General features: G+C 52.6%; 1 protein-coding gene across 5 annotated transcripts in view; it reads right to left on the minus strand.

The window, feature by feature from the left end:
* The window catches only part of FLT3LG (fms related receptor tyrosine kinase 3 ligand), a 16,954-nt gene that overhangs the window by 2,122 nt on the left and 998 nt on the right, over positions 1-13,834 (minus strand). For 3 of the 5 annotated variants that reach the window (XM_027776478.1, XM_006160144.3, XM_006160145.3), the window contains exons 3-7: positions 12,860-12,970; positions 12,672-12,725; positions 12,380-12,523; positions 11,890-12,028; positions 6,700-6,887 (exon numbers count right to left, since the gene is read on the minus strand). In XM_027776478.1, coding sequence (XP_027632279.1) covers positions 6,700-6,887; positions 11,890-12,028; positions 12,380-12,523; positions 12,672-12,725; positions 12,860-12,970 — 636 coding nt within the window. Of the gene's footprint in view, positions 1-6,473; positions 6,543-6,699; positions 6,888-11,889; positions 12,029-12,379; positions 12,524-12,671; positions 12,726-12,859; positions 12,971-13,834 lie in introns of all 5 variants that reach the window. The other 2 variants (XM_006160147.3, XM_006160146.3) reach the window with 2 other exon arrangements.

The following is a 13,834-nucleotide window of genomic DNA, read 5'->3' on the forward strand; positions in this document are numbered from 1 at the left end:
ATTACTCTTTTCCAGAAAAAATGACAAGAAGTGTTATTGCTCAGAAACAAGTCCTAAAATGAACTCGTTGAAATAAGTTCTGAAGTCCACATAGTTCAGAAACTGGTCTTCGATCCAGTTCTTAGATAACTTCTGGATGTTTCTGCCAACTTCGGAACATCAATCTACCCTTGGCAGCTATAAATTTTGACATTTAAATATAGATGAAGTGTTTCTGATAAACAAAAAACTCGACCTTTGAATTGAGATGTGTAATGAGCGTACAATACACAGTAGATTCTGAAGATTTAGTAAAAAGGGAGGGGGGGGAGGACCCAGTGGCTTAAACTCAAAGGGATTGCAGCATGGCCCCCAGTAAGGGGGCTGGCAGGTAGTGTGGTGGTTAAGGTACTGGACTCCTACATGGCTGACCAAGGGGTCAAATCCCAGACCTGGCAGCTTGCTTTCTCACTTTCCCTTTCTCTCTCTCTGGTCAAATTAAAAAATAATGATAACAAATAAGATAAAATAAATACATTTAAAAAAAACAAAGGTAGTGTAGGCCACCAGGTGGGTGGCAGTTAAGGTGCTGGACTTCCACATAGCTGACTGTGTTTTTTTGATTGTTTTTAAAGAATTATTTAATTTCATTCATTAATTTCTGTATTTTAATTATTTTTTTTTTTGGAGAGGTTTTTCGTTATAGGGCGTGTGCGCTCCCCAGACAGACAGAGAGAGACAGAGACAGAAGGCAAGAAATCACTCCCCAGGGGGGATGGTCACACCGCAATCCCTTCTCCTCCATTCTCCTCTCGGGATCTTGGGCACACACGCAGACGCGCCCGGCGTGAGTTTTAAGCCACCGGGTCCGGGACTCGGACTGAGGTCGACTACGTGGGAGTCCAGCGACATAGCCATTACGCTAACTGCTGGTTCCCTATTTCTGTATTTTAATTTTGACCAAAGAGAGACACAGAAAGAGAGAGAGAGAAAGGAAAAGTGAGAAAGCAAGCCACCAGGTCCGGGACTTGAAACGTGGCTGGCCATGTGGGAGTGTCCAGCACCTTAGCTGTCTGTGGTTTGAGTCCCGGACCTGACAGCTTGCTTTCTCATTTTCCCCCCCTCGGTCTCTCTCTCTGGTGAGTGCATGTGCCCTATAGTAAATTTTAAAAATCATATTAATAGGGACCAGCAGATGGAATAATGGTTATGTTGCTGGACTCCCACGTAGTTGACTGTGTTTGAGTCCCGGACCTGGAGACTTAAAACACGCTGGGTATGTGTGCATGCCCAAGATCCAGAAAGGAGAGTGGAGGAGAAAGGATTGTGGTATGGCCATTCTCCCTAGGGGGGTGTGATTTCTCCACTTTCTGTCTCTCTCTGTCTCTCTGTCTCTCTGGTGAGCGCACATTGCCCTATAGCAAAAACCTCTCAAAAAAAAAAAAAAAAATCTAGAGCCACCGGGTGGCATGGAGGTTAAGGAGACTGGATCCCCCATGGCTAACTGTGCAGTTAGAGTCCCAGATCTGGAAGCTTGAGAAACACGCATGGCCCATGTGCATGAGTGCCCCAAATCCCAAGGAGCATGGAGAAAAAGGGATTGTGGCATGTAAAATATCTCCACAAATTGTTTTAAATACTAATTACATGTTGAGGGACCAGCAGTTGGCATAATGGCTATGTCGCTGGACTCCCACGTAGTAGACCACGGTTCATGTTCCAGACCCGGCGGCCATAAAACTCACACCGGGCGCGTGTGCACACGTGCCCAAGATCCCGAGAGGAGAATGGAGGAGAAGGGATTGCGGCATGGCCATCCCCCCTGGGGGGTGATTTCTCGCTTTCTGTCTCTCTGTCTCTCTGTCTCTCTGTCTCTCTGTCTCTCTGTCTCTCTGTCTCTCTGTCTCTCTGTCTCTCTGTCTCTCTGTCTCTCTGTCTCTCTGTCTCTCTGTCTCTCTGTCTCTCTGTCTCTCTGTCTCTCTGTCTCTCTGTCTCTCTGTCTCTCTGTCTCTCTGTCTCTCTGTCTCTCTGTCTCTCTGTCTCTCTGTCTCTCTGTCTCTCTGTCTCTCTGTCTCTCTGTCTCTCTGTCTCTCTGTCTCTCTGTCTCTCTGTCTCTCTGTCTCTCTGTCTCTCTGTCTCTCTCTGTCTGGCGAGCGCACGTGCCCTATAGCAAAAACCTCTTCAAAAAAACAAAAAACTAATTACATGTTGAAATGACAGCATTTGGGGGTACGTCAGGTGAAATAAAATTCTTGGGCCAGCCCCCTCTCCTGATGGCCAAGGGAGCCAGATCCCACATGGCTGAGCACAGTTCATATCGCAGCCCCAGGAGCGTGAAAAACATGGAAGGCACAGGTGAGTGTGCTCGAAACTCCACAGGAAGTAGAGATGGAGAGGGGATCGCAGCCTGACTGGGTTCTGCTGTGGATGCTTTTTCCAGCTTTCTCTCTCTTTCTCTAGCAAGTGCACACACCCTCTAATAATTTATTTTTAAAGTAAGTAATGAAACAGTACTATGAAATGAACTCGTATTTTGAAAAAAAATTTTGTTTTTTTGGAGAGGTTTTTACTATAGGGCATGTGCGCTCACCAGAAAGACAGAGAGAGGCAGAGAGACAGAAAGTGAGAACGGGGGATGGCCACGCTGCAATCCCTTTGAGTTTAAGCCACCAGGTCCAGGATTCGAACCACAGTCGACTATATGGGTAGTCCAGCGACATAGCCATTAGGCCAACTGCTATCTTTCTGGTGAGTGTACGCATCCTATAGCAGAAACCTCTCCAAAAAAAAAATTATTTAACTTTATTTATCTATTTTAATTTGACCAGAGATGGACAGAGAGAGAGAAAAAACCAGGCCCGGGACTTGCTTGCTTTCCATGGTTGGTCATGTGGGAGGTCCAATGCCTTTAACCAGCACGCCCCCTGCTGGCCCCGAAAAAATATTTTTAAATTTATTATTTGAACTTCATTATTTGAAATTTATTATTTTAAACTTACTGTTTGAATTTACCTCTTTATTTTTCTTTTTTACTTTTTAAATAATTAATTGTGGGGGAGACCCGCAGTTAGTGTAATGGCTATGTCACTGGACTGTGTGGTTCACATCCTGGACCCGGTGGCTTAAAACTCACGCTGGGTCCGTGTGCGTGCATGCCCAAGATCCCGAGAGGAGAATGGAGGAGAAGGGATTGTGGCGTGGGCATCCCCCCTGGGAGATGATTTCTCACTTTCTGTCTCTCTGTCTCTCTCTGTCTGTCTGGCAAGCGTATGCGCCCTATAGCAAAACCCTCCGAAAAAAAAAAAGAATTATTTGTGGGGACAAGCAGTTGGCATAATGGTTATGTCGCTGGACTCCCATGTAGTCAATTGTGGTTCGAGTCTCGGACCCAGTGGCTTAAACTCATGCTGGGCACTTGTGCATGCGTGCCCAAGAGGAGAATGGAGGAGAAGGGATTGCGGTGTGGCCATCCTCCCTTGGGGCTGATTTCTTGCTTTCTATCTCTCTGTCTCTCTCTGTCTTTCTGGCGAGCACACGCACCCTATAGCAAAAACCTCTCAGAAAGAAAAAAAAAAAAGAATTATTTATGGAGGGGGCCATCAAGTGGAGTGGTGGTTAAAGTGCTGGACCATCACATGGTCATCCGTAGTTTGAGTCTCAGACTGGGTGACTTGCTTTCTTACTTTCCCTCTCATTCTCTCTGCCTCTCCCTGGTGAGCATATGTATCCTAGACAATATTAAACAATAATGATAATAATAATAAATAAAATTTTTAAAAAGAATTATTTATGGAGGGGGCCATCAAGTGGAGTGGTGGTTAAAGTGCTGGACCATCACATGGTCATCCGTAGTTTGAGTCTCAGACTGGGTGGCTTGCTTTCTCACTTTCCCTCTCTCTGGTCAAATGAAACTAAATGAATGAATAATAAAATTAAGTAAATAATTCTTAAGAATGATTGGGCCAGTAAGCGGCGTGGTGGTTAAGGTGGTGGACTCTCACGTGGCCAACTGCTGTTCGAGTCCCAGACCTGAAACTTGCTTTCTCACTCTCCCTCTCTCTCTGTCTTTCTCCAGCAAAACTCATGTAAAAAAAAATTATAAATTAAAAAATAAAGTAACACTTTTTTTATAATTATTTATTTAATTTTATTTATTCATTCACTTAGTTTAATTTGACCATACAGACACACACAGAGAGAGAGAGGGAAAGTGAGAAAGCAAGCCACAAATCCTGGGACTCAAACTGTGCTTGGCCATGTGGAAGTGTCCAGCGCCTTAACCACCATACCACCTGCTGGTCCCCTGATAATTCTTTTAAAAAATAATTATTTAATTGTATTCATTATTATTATGTTTAAAATTTGTAACAGGGCACATACACTCATGAAAGAGAAACAGACAGTGGGACCAGCAGTTAGCGTAATGGCTATGTCGCTGGATTCCCACGTAGTCGACCGCGGTTCGCGTCCCAGACCCGGTGGCTTAAACTCATGCTGGGCGCGTGTGCGTGCGTGCCCAAGATCCCAAGAGGAGAATGGAGGAGAAGGGATTGCAGTGTGGCCATCCCCCCTGGGGGTGATTTCTCATTTTCTATCTCTCTGTCTCTTGTCTGGCGAGTGCACGTGCCCTATAGCAAAAACCTCTCCAAAAAAAAAGAGAGAGAGAGAGACAGACAGACAGACAACAAGCTGTCAGGTCTGGTACTCAAACCACATTGACCACGTGGGAGTCCATTGCCCCAATCACCATGCCACCTGCTGGACCCCCACAGTAAAAACTGTGGCTTCTGGGAACTTGAAGATCACACCTGGGGCTTCCTCTCTGCCCCGCTGGCCAGCCGTGCTTAATGGCTTTTCTTGTCACTTGCCTTCACAACAGCCTGTGGGGGGAGTCTCTTACTAGGGCCTTGTGTGCAGGTAGGGAGAGTGAGGCGGCGTGAAGGGCACCAACAGTTAGGTGGTGCACACACAGCAAGGCTGCATTTTCTTTCATCATTAAAAACAGGTTTCTAGGATTATTGATCTTTTTAAAGATAAAGTGTGTGCACTTGCTGGAGAGACAGAGACAAAAAGTGAGAAATCACCTCCCAGGGGGAACGGCCATGCCACAATTCCTTTTCCTCCATTCTCCTCTCAGGATTTTGGGCACGCACGCACACATGCTTGGTCTGAGCATCAAGCTGCTGGGTCTGGGACTCGAACTGTGGTTGGCCATGTGGGAGTCCAGTGATGCGACTAATATGCCATCTGCTAGCTAGTCCCTCTTCTTGTGTATTTTCAAAGGTTTTTGCCCTAGAGTGTGTGCAGTCCTGGAGAGGAAGAGGCAAAGGGAAAGTGAGAAATTACCCCCTGGGGGAAAGCCTTCTCCTCCATCCTCCTCTCAGGATTTGGGGCACGCACACACACGTGCCCAGCGTGAGTGTCAAGCCACCAGGTCTGGGACTCAAACTGTGGTCAGTCATGTAGCAATCCAGTCACCTTAACCCACACCCCCTGCTCCTCGCTCCATTTTAGAAGTTGCTAGAGGGTGCAAGCACTCACCAGAGAGAGAGAGACAGAGAGGGAGGGAGCGCCCACACTGGGGCTGGAGCACATCTTGGCTGTGGCCGAGCTGTGTGCCTTTTGGCCGGTTATTTACCTCGTGCCTTGGTTTCAACAGGGGTGAACCGAGGACCGTAATGCCCCAGCTTTGTGATGAAGTGAGCCGCTCAGCGGAAAGCCCAGCTCGAGGCCTGGGTCACCCAGGCACGTGTGTGAGCCATTACCCGGAGACCGCTGAGGCCTCCCCCGCTCCTGCCCTGGCCCACCTGCCTTCTGCCCTCACACCTGTTCCCACATCCTTTCTTCCATCACACACCTCCCACGTTGCCACACCTCCCACGGCCGCCACACCTCCCAGGGCCGCCTCACCTCCCACGGCCGCCTCACCTCCCACGGCAGCCTCACTTCCCATGGCTCTTGAGTCTCTACAGCTCCCCCACCTCCCAGGGCTCCCCCACTTCCCATGGCTCATGGGCCTCCCTGCTGCCCTGCAGGGGCCCGGATTTCCCCCTGCAGCCCAGGTTGCCCACCCCTGAGTTAGCAAAGGCAGTTCCCGCCTCCTGGGAGGCTGTGCCGTTCCTGCCAGAGGCCCTGTGTCCAGACTCAGACATCCCAGCGTCTCCCCAGGGCCCCCCACTCCCCGGCTCCCCCAGCTCAGTGTTCTTCCTTAGTCTTGCTCCTGCCTCAGCTCCCCGTCACTGGGGCAGACTCGGGGTTATCCGTGCCAATTCCCCTGGGACCTCTCGGTCCCCAGCCCATCCCTCCCGCCCCTCCATCCTCATGGTCTCCACCCTGGCTCAGGCCTCCTCTCTCCTGGTCTCCTTCCGGTTCACAGTCCACAGGGGGCTGCATGCACCTAGGCTGCCCCTGCTTCTCCACTGCTCTCGGCCCTCCATGGCTCCCTACTGCCCCCCCTCCCCCCAGTCCCAGGCCCTACAGCGTAAAGGACTCACCAAGATAAGGCCCCAGCCGGGTCAGCGCTCCACAAGCGGTATGTCCTGGGGACTGGAGGTGGGAGGCACCTGGGGCCCCCGCAGGGTCAGCCTTGGGCCCCAATGCCTCCCACCCCCTGCTGGGTCACCTGCTCCCTGGGGCCCTGCGGGTCACCTCCCTGGGGCCCTGCTCCCTGGGGCCCCCCTCCCTGGTCACCTGCTCCACGGCCCTCCCCTGCTGGCTCACCTGCTCCCTGGGACGGGTTGTCCGCCACCTCGTCCTCCGCCAGTGTAGGCCCCAGGCGACAGCTGGCAGCAGGAGGGCTGGGGGCAGCAGCCAGAGGAGCGGCAGTGGGGGGGACTGAGGCTGAGGCGCTGGCACAGCAGTGGCCCCCAGGGCCCTGGGACTCCCTGGGGGCAGCGGGGTGGAGGGGTCTGGGGAGAGAGAGGAGCCTGGGTGACCAAGAAGGGCCAGGCCAGGGAGGGAGAGAACGACCTGCCTGACACTGGCTGTGTGGCCTCAGGCAGGCCGCCGGCCTCTCTGCGCCTCAATTCCCGCATCTGTGAAACGGGGACAGTTATATCACCTCACAGGTGGCCACACTAAATGAGCGACTATGTGGGAAGTGCTTAGCACGGTGCCCGGCACGTAAGGCTGTATCTCTGGGGCTAACAGATGGCATAGCGGTTATGTCCCTGGACCCCACATGGCCAAGGTTAGATCCCTGGCCTCTGTGGCTTGAAACTCACGCCAGGCATATGTGTGTGTGTCCAAGATCCCAGGAGGAGAATGGAGAAGGGACTGCAGCATGCCCCCCCCAAAGTGATTTCTCTTTCTCTCCCGTTGTCTCTGTCTCTTTCTTCAGCGAGTGCACACACCCTAAGGCAAAAAACTTTAAAAAACAAACAAAAAATTTTCGTTTCCTTTTCTTTCTTCTTTTGAGAGATTTTTGATACAAGGTGCATGTACTTGCTGGAGAGAGAGAGACAGAAAGCAAGAAGTCACTCCCCGGGGAGATGGTCACGCCACAATCCCTTCTCCTCCATTCTCCTCGTGGGATTTTGGGCACACACACACACACACACACACACACACCTTGTGTAAGTTTTAAGCCACCGGGTCCAGGACTCGAACCATGTTCGACTACGTGAGTGTCCAGCAACATAACCATTATGCCATCTGCTGGTCCCTGTACTTTCTTTTATCACCAAATAGATTTTTTTTAGGTTTATACCATAGTGCATGTGTGCTCATCAGAGAGAGACAGGGGGGAAAGTGAGAAACCCTCCCTCAGGGGGAATGACCACACTATGATCCCTTCTTCATTGTCCTCTTGGGATCTGGGGCATGCCATAGGGTCCAAGACTTGAATTGTGATTGGCCATGTGTGACTCCAGCACCTTAACCACCATGCCACCTGCTGGACTTCTAGGGTTATTACTATTTTTAAAGAATTATTTATTTATTTTAATTTATTATTATTATTATTATTGTTATTATTATTTTAAATTGCTATAGGGCACATGTGCTCATCAGAAAGAGACAAAGAGAGAAAGAAAGTGAGAAAGCAAACTGTCAGGTCTGGGACTCGAACCGCAGTCAGCCATGGGAGAGCACCCCAACCACCACGCCGCCTGCCAGCGCCCCTAGGGTTATTTTTTATTATTATTATTATTTTTAGGTTTTTGCCATAGGGTGGGTCGCTTGCGACAGAGAGAGAGAGAGGGAAATTGAAAAATCACCCCCAGGGGGATGGCCACACACAGTCCCTTCTCCTCTATTCTTCTCTTGGGATTTTGGTAATGTATGCACATGTGCCTATTGTGATTTTCAGACTGCAGGTTGAGGACTCGAACCATGGTCAGCCTTGTGGGAATCTATCTAATGCCTTAACCATTATGCCACCTGGTGATCCCATCGGTTATGTTTGTTTTTTAATTGCTACGGGGGTGGGGGGGACCAGCAGTTAGTGTAATGGCTATGTCACTGGACTCCCATGTAGTCAACCGCGGTTCGTGTCCCGGACCCAGTGGCTTAAAACTCAAGTCGGGCATGTGTGCGTGTGTGCCCAAGATCGCATGGAGGAGAGGGGATTGCGGCGTGGCCATCCCCCCTAGGGGGTGGTTTCTTACTTTCTGTCTCTCTGTCTCTCTCAGTCTGTCTAGCAAGCGCACGTGCCCTATAGCAAAAACCTCTCCAAAAAAAAAAAAAAAAAATTTGCTACAGGGTCCATGAACTTGCCAAAGAAAGACAGAGAGGGAGTAAGGAGGGAAACCACCTCACAAGGGGGTGTGGTCACACCGCAGTCCCTTCTCCATTTCTCCATTTCTCTGTTGGGATTTGAAGTTTTCAAGCTGCCAGGTCTGGGAATTGAACTTCATGGCGAACATGTGGGATCTGGCTCTCTTAACTAGGCCATGGAGGCTGGCCCACTAGTGGTTAAGTATCTGTGCTCTGCTCCCAGCCATCTGTGAGCTCCATCTGGGCAGTGGGAACCTCATCGGCCTGGCTTATCTCCAGGACCTGCTATTTAGTGCTCATGAAATACCTGGGTGTGGGGCTGGCAGGTGGCATGATGGTTAAGGGTGCTGGACTCCCATGTGGCCAACCATGGTTCAAGTCCCAGACCTGGTGGCTTGGTTTCTCACTTTTTCTCTCTCTCTGTTCCCCTCTGGTGAAATTAAAAATAAATAAATAAAGCTAAATAAAATAATTCTTTTCTTTAAACAAAGAAATACTGGGACCAGCAGGTGGCGTGGTGGTTAAGGCGCTGGACATTCCCACATGGCTGACCACGGATCAAGTACCGGACCTGGCAGCTTGCTTTCTCTCTTTCCTCTCTCTCTCTGTGTCTCTCTCTCTCTGATCAAATTAAAATAAATTAATGAATAAATACAATTAAATAAAAACTAATTCTTTAAAAAAGAGAAATACTTGGGTGAATGAGTGGGCAGATAATAAAACCGTAAAAGGTACTTATGACACTGTAAGGGCCACGAGGCCCTGTGCAGTCTGACCTGGGTCAGTTCCCTGGGCCCTTGACTCCCACCTTCTCCCCTCGCTCACACCCTTGGCTGCAAACATAGCGCTCCCTTGATGTCTCTGAAAGGCAAAGGCAAGTTTCTTTGCACCGTCCTGTGAGTCTACCATTATAACCAAATAAAAAAAAAGTTTTAAGAGTTATTTATGGTGGGGACCAGCAGATGGCGTGGTGGTTAAGGTGCTGAACACTCCCACATGGCCAACAACAGTTCGAGTCCCAGACCTGGTGACTTGCTTTCTCATTTTCCCCCTCTCTCTGTGTTTCTCTCTGGTCAAATTAAAATAAATGAAAGAATAAAAATTAAATAACCAGTTATTTTTTTAAAAAAAGAGTTATTTATAGGACCAGCAGTTGGAGTAATGACTATGTTGCTGGACTCCCATGTAGTGGACCGCAGTTTGAGTCCCGGACCTGGTGGCTTAAACTCACGCCAGGCGCATGTGTATGCGTGCCCAAGATCCTGAGAGGAGAATGGATTATGGTGTGGCCATCCCCCCTGGGGGGTGATTTCTCGCTTTCTGTCTCTGTCTTTCTGGTGAGCTCATGTACCCTATAGCAAAAACCTCTCAAAAAAAAAAAAGAGTTATTTACTGAACTTTATTATTATAACTGCTTTTTAATTTGCTATAGGGCACGTGTGCTCACGAGAGAGAGAGAGAGAGAGAGAGATAGAGAGAGACAGTGGGGGGGTGCAAGGAAATAAGCTTCCAGGTCTGGGACTTGGACTGCAATTGGTCAGGTGGGGGTCCAGCACCTTGAACACCATGCCAACTATTGGCCCCACTAAAAAAAAATTGTTTAAGTAAGACAACTGGGGCCAGCAGGTGGTGTGGAGGTTAAGGCGCTGATCTCACACGGCTGACTTTGCAGTTAGAGTCCCGGTCCTGGCAGCTTGGAAAACACACTGGGTGCATGTGCGTGCATGTCAAACTCCCAAGACGAGAACAGAGAAGGGACTGCGGGGCAGCCGTCCCCAGGGGGAGATGTCTCACTTTACTCTGTCGCTGTCCAGCAAGCACACAAGCTCTACAGCAGAATCACTAAACAAGGCAGGAGCAGGAGCATTGCCAGCCCCAGGAGATGGAGAGGGAGGAATCAGGACTGCGGCGACCACGCCCACTGGGGGTGCTTTCTCCTCTCTCCGCCCCTCTCTGGCAAGTGCAGGTGCCCTCCGACAACTCACAAAGACCCTAGGAAGAGGCTGAATGGTGACTTCAAGGCTGAGTCACATGGGAGGGTCCCCACACAAACCCATGTCCATGGTCCGGGGTCAGCTGAGGCTGGGGGTGGATGATGGTCTCAAGACCCTGTTGGGGGATCTGGCCCTTTAGCTCAGTGGTTAAGCCCTGTGCATTGGGAGCCTGATCCCACATGGCCGACTGCAGTTGAACTCACAGCCCTGGCAGCTGGAAAAACAAGGCGGGTATGTGTGTGTGCGTGCCCCAAATCCTGACAGGATGAAAAAATGGAGGAAAAAGTACTGTGGCACGACCAAGCCTGTGGGGTGCCTTCTCTTTCTCTCTCCAGCAAGCAAATGTATCCTCTGGCACTCTGTAAATAAATAAATAGAAAATGACTTTATTTAAAAAAAATAAAAAGAAAGAAAAATGGACCAGTAGGTGGCGTAGTGGTTAAGGCACTGGACTCCCACGTGGCTGAAGGCAGTTCAAGTCCCAGACCCAGCAGCCTGAAACTCACGCCTGGTGTGTGTGCATGGTCAAAATGTCAAGACAAGAATGGAGGAGGAGGGATTGCGGCGTGGCCATTGCCCCGGGGGTGACTTCTCATTTCCCTCTCACTGTGTCTGTCTGTCCCCTACGTGCCTGCTCCCTCTGGTTGAAATCTTACACAAACCAAGACTTTGTTGGAGGCGCTCCTTCTCTTGCTTATGGGAGAAAAATAAGCTTCCAAAAATTCTTGGAAATAAAATCAATCCAACTATTTTGGTTTCTGGTTTGTTGGTTTGTTTTTGGTGGGGTGTGAGTGCTTAAGGGCAGAGTGGGGTCGGGTTGGGTGAGCACTCTCCAGGGGAAACGCTTCCACCTCAGTCCCTTCTCCATTCTCCTCTCTGGGTTTTGGGCACGCATGCACGCTCACCCAGGTGTTTGTCAAGACTCTGGTTGGGGACGCGAACCAGGCAGCCATGTAGGATCCACCGGCCTTAGCCACCTCCCCACCTGCCTGGCCTTCTTTTCTGGTTGTGAACTGGGTTACTAGGAAGTCACCTTACACACGAGGCTCGCATGCTGCTTCTGTCGGACAGGGCTGTCTTCCAGAACCTGCGGGAGTTACTATTGCCTTCTGAAAGCCGGGCAGGCTGACGCCCAGAGGGACCCGCAGCCAGGCCGGAGCAGGGTGGGCTGGGAGGGCGGGGGAGCTGGGCGGGCCTTTACCCGGCTGACACCGCAGCTCCAGGCACCGAGAGAAATTGCGGCGGGTGATCCTGGGCTTCAGAGCCAGCAGCTGCGCCGAGGTGTCCTGCAGGAGGTCGGAGATGTTGGTCTGGACGAAGCGGAGACAGCTGGGGAGGGGCTGGGGGCAGGGAGGGAGCCGTCACTACCCGGTCACCCGGCGGCTCCTCGGGCCAAGGGCTCTCCGGGGGCCACGCCCTGCTCCCGCCCAGCTACGGCTCGGGTTGCAGCGCAGAGTAGCCCTTAGCAGGGCCCGGTGTCTGCGCCTGAGATACCGCCCACACCTGGTCGGGACGCCTGGCCCTCCTGTGGTGTCTCGGGACTGTCACTGCCCCGTGTCCGCCAGACCCGGCTCCCGCCCGCTTCCTAGGGTTGCTACCGAGAAGCTGCTCCAGGACGGCCTGGCGGCGCTGTGCTTCCAGTCCCCGGGAAGCACGTCGCACCCTCATTTGTCCCCCAGGCCAAGGCTGACCTGGAAGTCACAAGAGGTGACAAAGTGGATCTCCGTGTTGACCTTCTCCAGCAGGTCTTGAATCTGGGGGCCAGCCACAGTCTTGAGCCGCTCCATCCAGCGCTGGGCCAGCACCAGCCGCCAGAGCGCCCCGCAGAGCTCCTCCTGGGGAGACCAAGCGCGCTGGAGCCGGGGCGGGCCGGTCCCGGGCTGCAGTGGGCGAGGCCCGGGCTGGTCCCGGGTTTGAGGGACATCGGGCGGCCCCTGGAGGGGAGGCTGTGGGTCCCACCTCCACCCTCCATCCGCCACTCACATCCTGCAGGTTGGAGGCCATGGTGACCGGGTAATCGAGAAGCAGGTAGTCCGACTGCGGGAGAGAACCGAGACACTGGGCCGGGGACCCGGAAACCCGAGAGCCAGAGAAGGGGGACAGGGCATCCAGCCCAGAACCGTGGCCGCCCAACGGGACCGCGGCTGCGGCTCAGAGGCAGGGAGGCTCACCAGCTGGTCGATCCTGTCGGCGAAGGTGGAGGCGATGGGGCTGTGCGGGAAGGAGCAGCCCGGGGTCCCCCGCAGGGCGGCGCTCAGCAGCAGCAGCAGCAGCAGTGGGGTCTGCAGGGACGCGGGGCGCTGGGGCAGGCCTCCGCGCACACCGCCCTCCGCCCTCCCAGGTCCCGATCGGTCTCCGCGGGGCTGTCCCCGGCCGGCTCCTGAGTCCCCTTCTCTGACACCTCCCCACCGCCTCTGCTCTGGGACTGGCCAGAGGTTGCCCTCTGCCCCTCGCCGTCCCATCCGCCCATCAGGCCGCCAGGTGCCAACACCATCCCTGCCACCCCCAGGCTCTGCTCCACTCTGCCCCTCCTCCGCCCTCTGTGCTCCCTCATTAGGGTCCTGCCCTTCACCCATCCCCAGTCCTGGCCAGCCCTCTGCCACCTCCCCCAGTTCTGCCCACCTCCCCTCTGTCCTTCTCCCTCCCCTCTGCCCACCTCCCTGCTCTGTCCATCTCCTTCCCCTCTGCCCACCTCCCTGCTCTGTCCTCCCCCCCCTCTGCCCACCTCCCCTCTGTCCATCTCCTTCCCCTCTGCCCACCTCCCTGCTCTGTCCTCCCTCTCCTCTGTCCACCTCCCCTCTGTCCATCTCCTTCCCCTCTGCCCACCTCCCTGCTCTATCCTTCTCCTTCCCCTCTGCCTACTTCCCTTCTGTCCATCTCCCCCGTCCACCTCCCCCCTACATCTCCCTCTGTTCGTCTGACCCTGTCCATTGCCCCTTGTCCATCTCCCCCAGTCTATCTCCTCCCCCTGTCCGTCTCCCCACATTCATTTCCCCACTTCCCGTCCATCTCCCCCAATCCATCTCCCTCCTCTCCATCTCGCCCCATCCCTTCCTCCCTCTCCCTTCCCTCCATCTCCCCATGTCCATCTCCCCATGTCCATCTCTCTTTGTCCACCTCCCCATGTCCCTCTCCCCACGTCCATC

This window comes from Tupaia chinensis, unplaced genomic scaffold (assembly GCF_000334495.1).
Source record: "Tupaia chinensis unplaced genomic scaffold, TupChi_1.0 Scaffold000673_1, whole genome shotgun sequence".
In the NCBI taxonomy this organism is placed as follows: domain Eukaryota; kingdom Metazoa; phylum Chordata; class Mammalia; order Scandentia; family Tupaiidae; genus Tupaia; species Tupaia belangeri.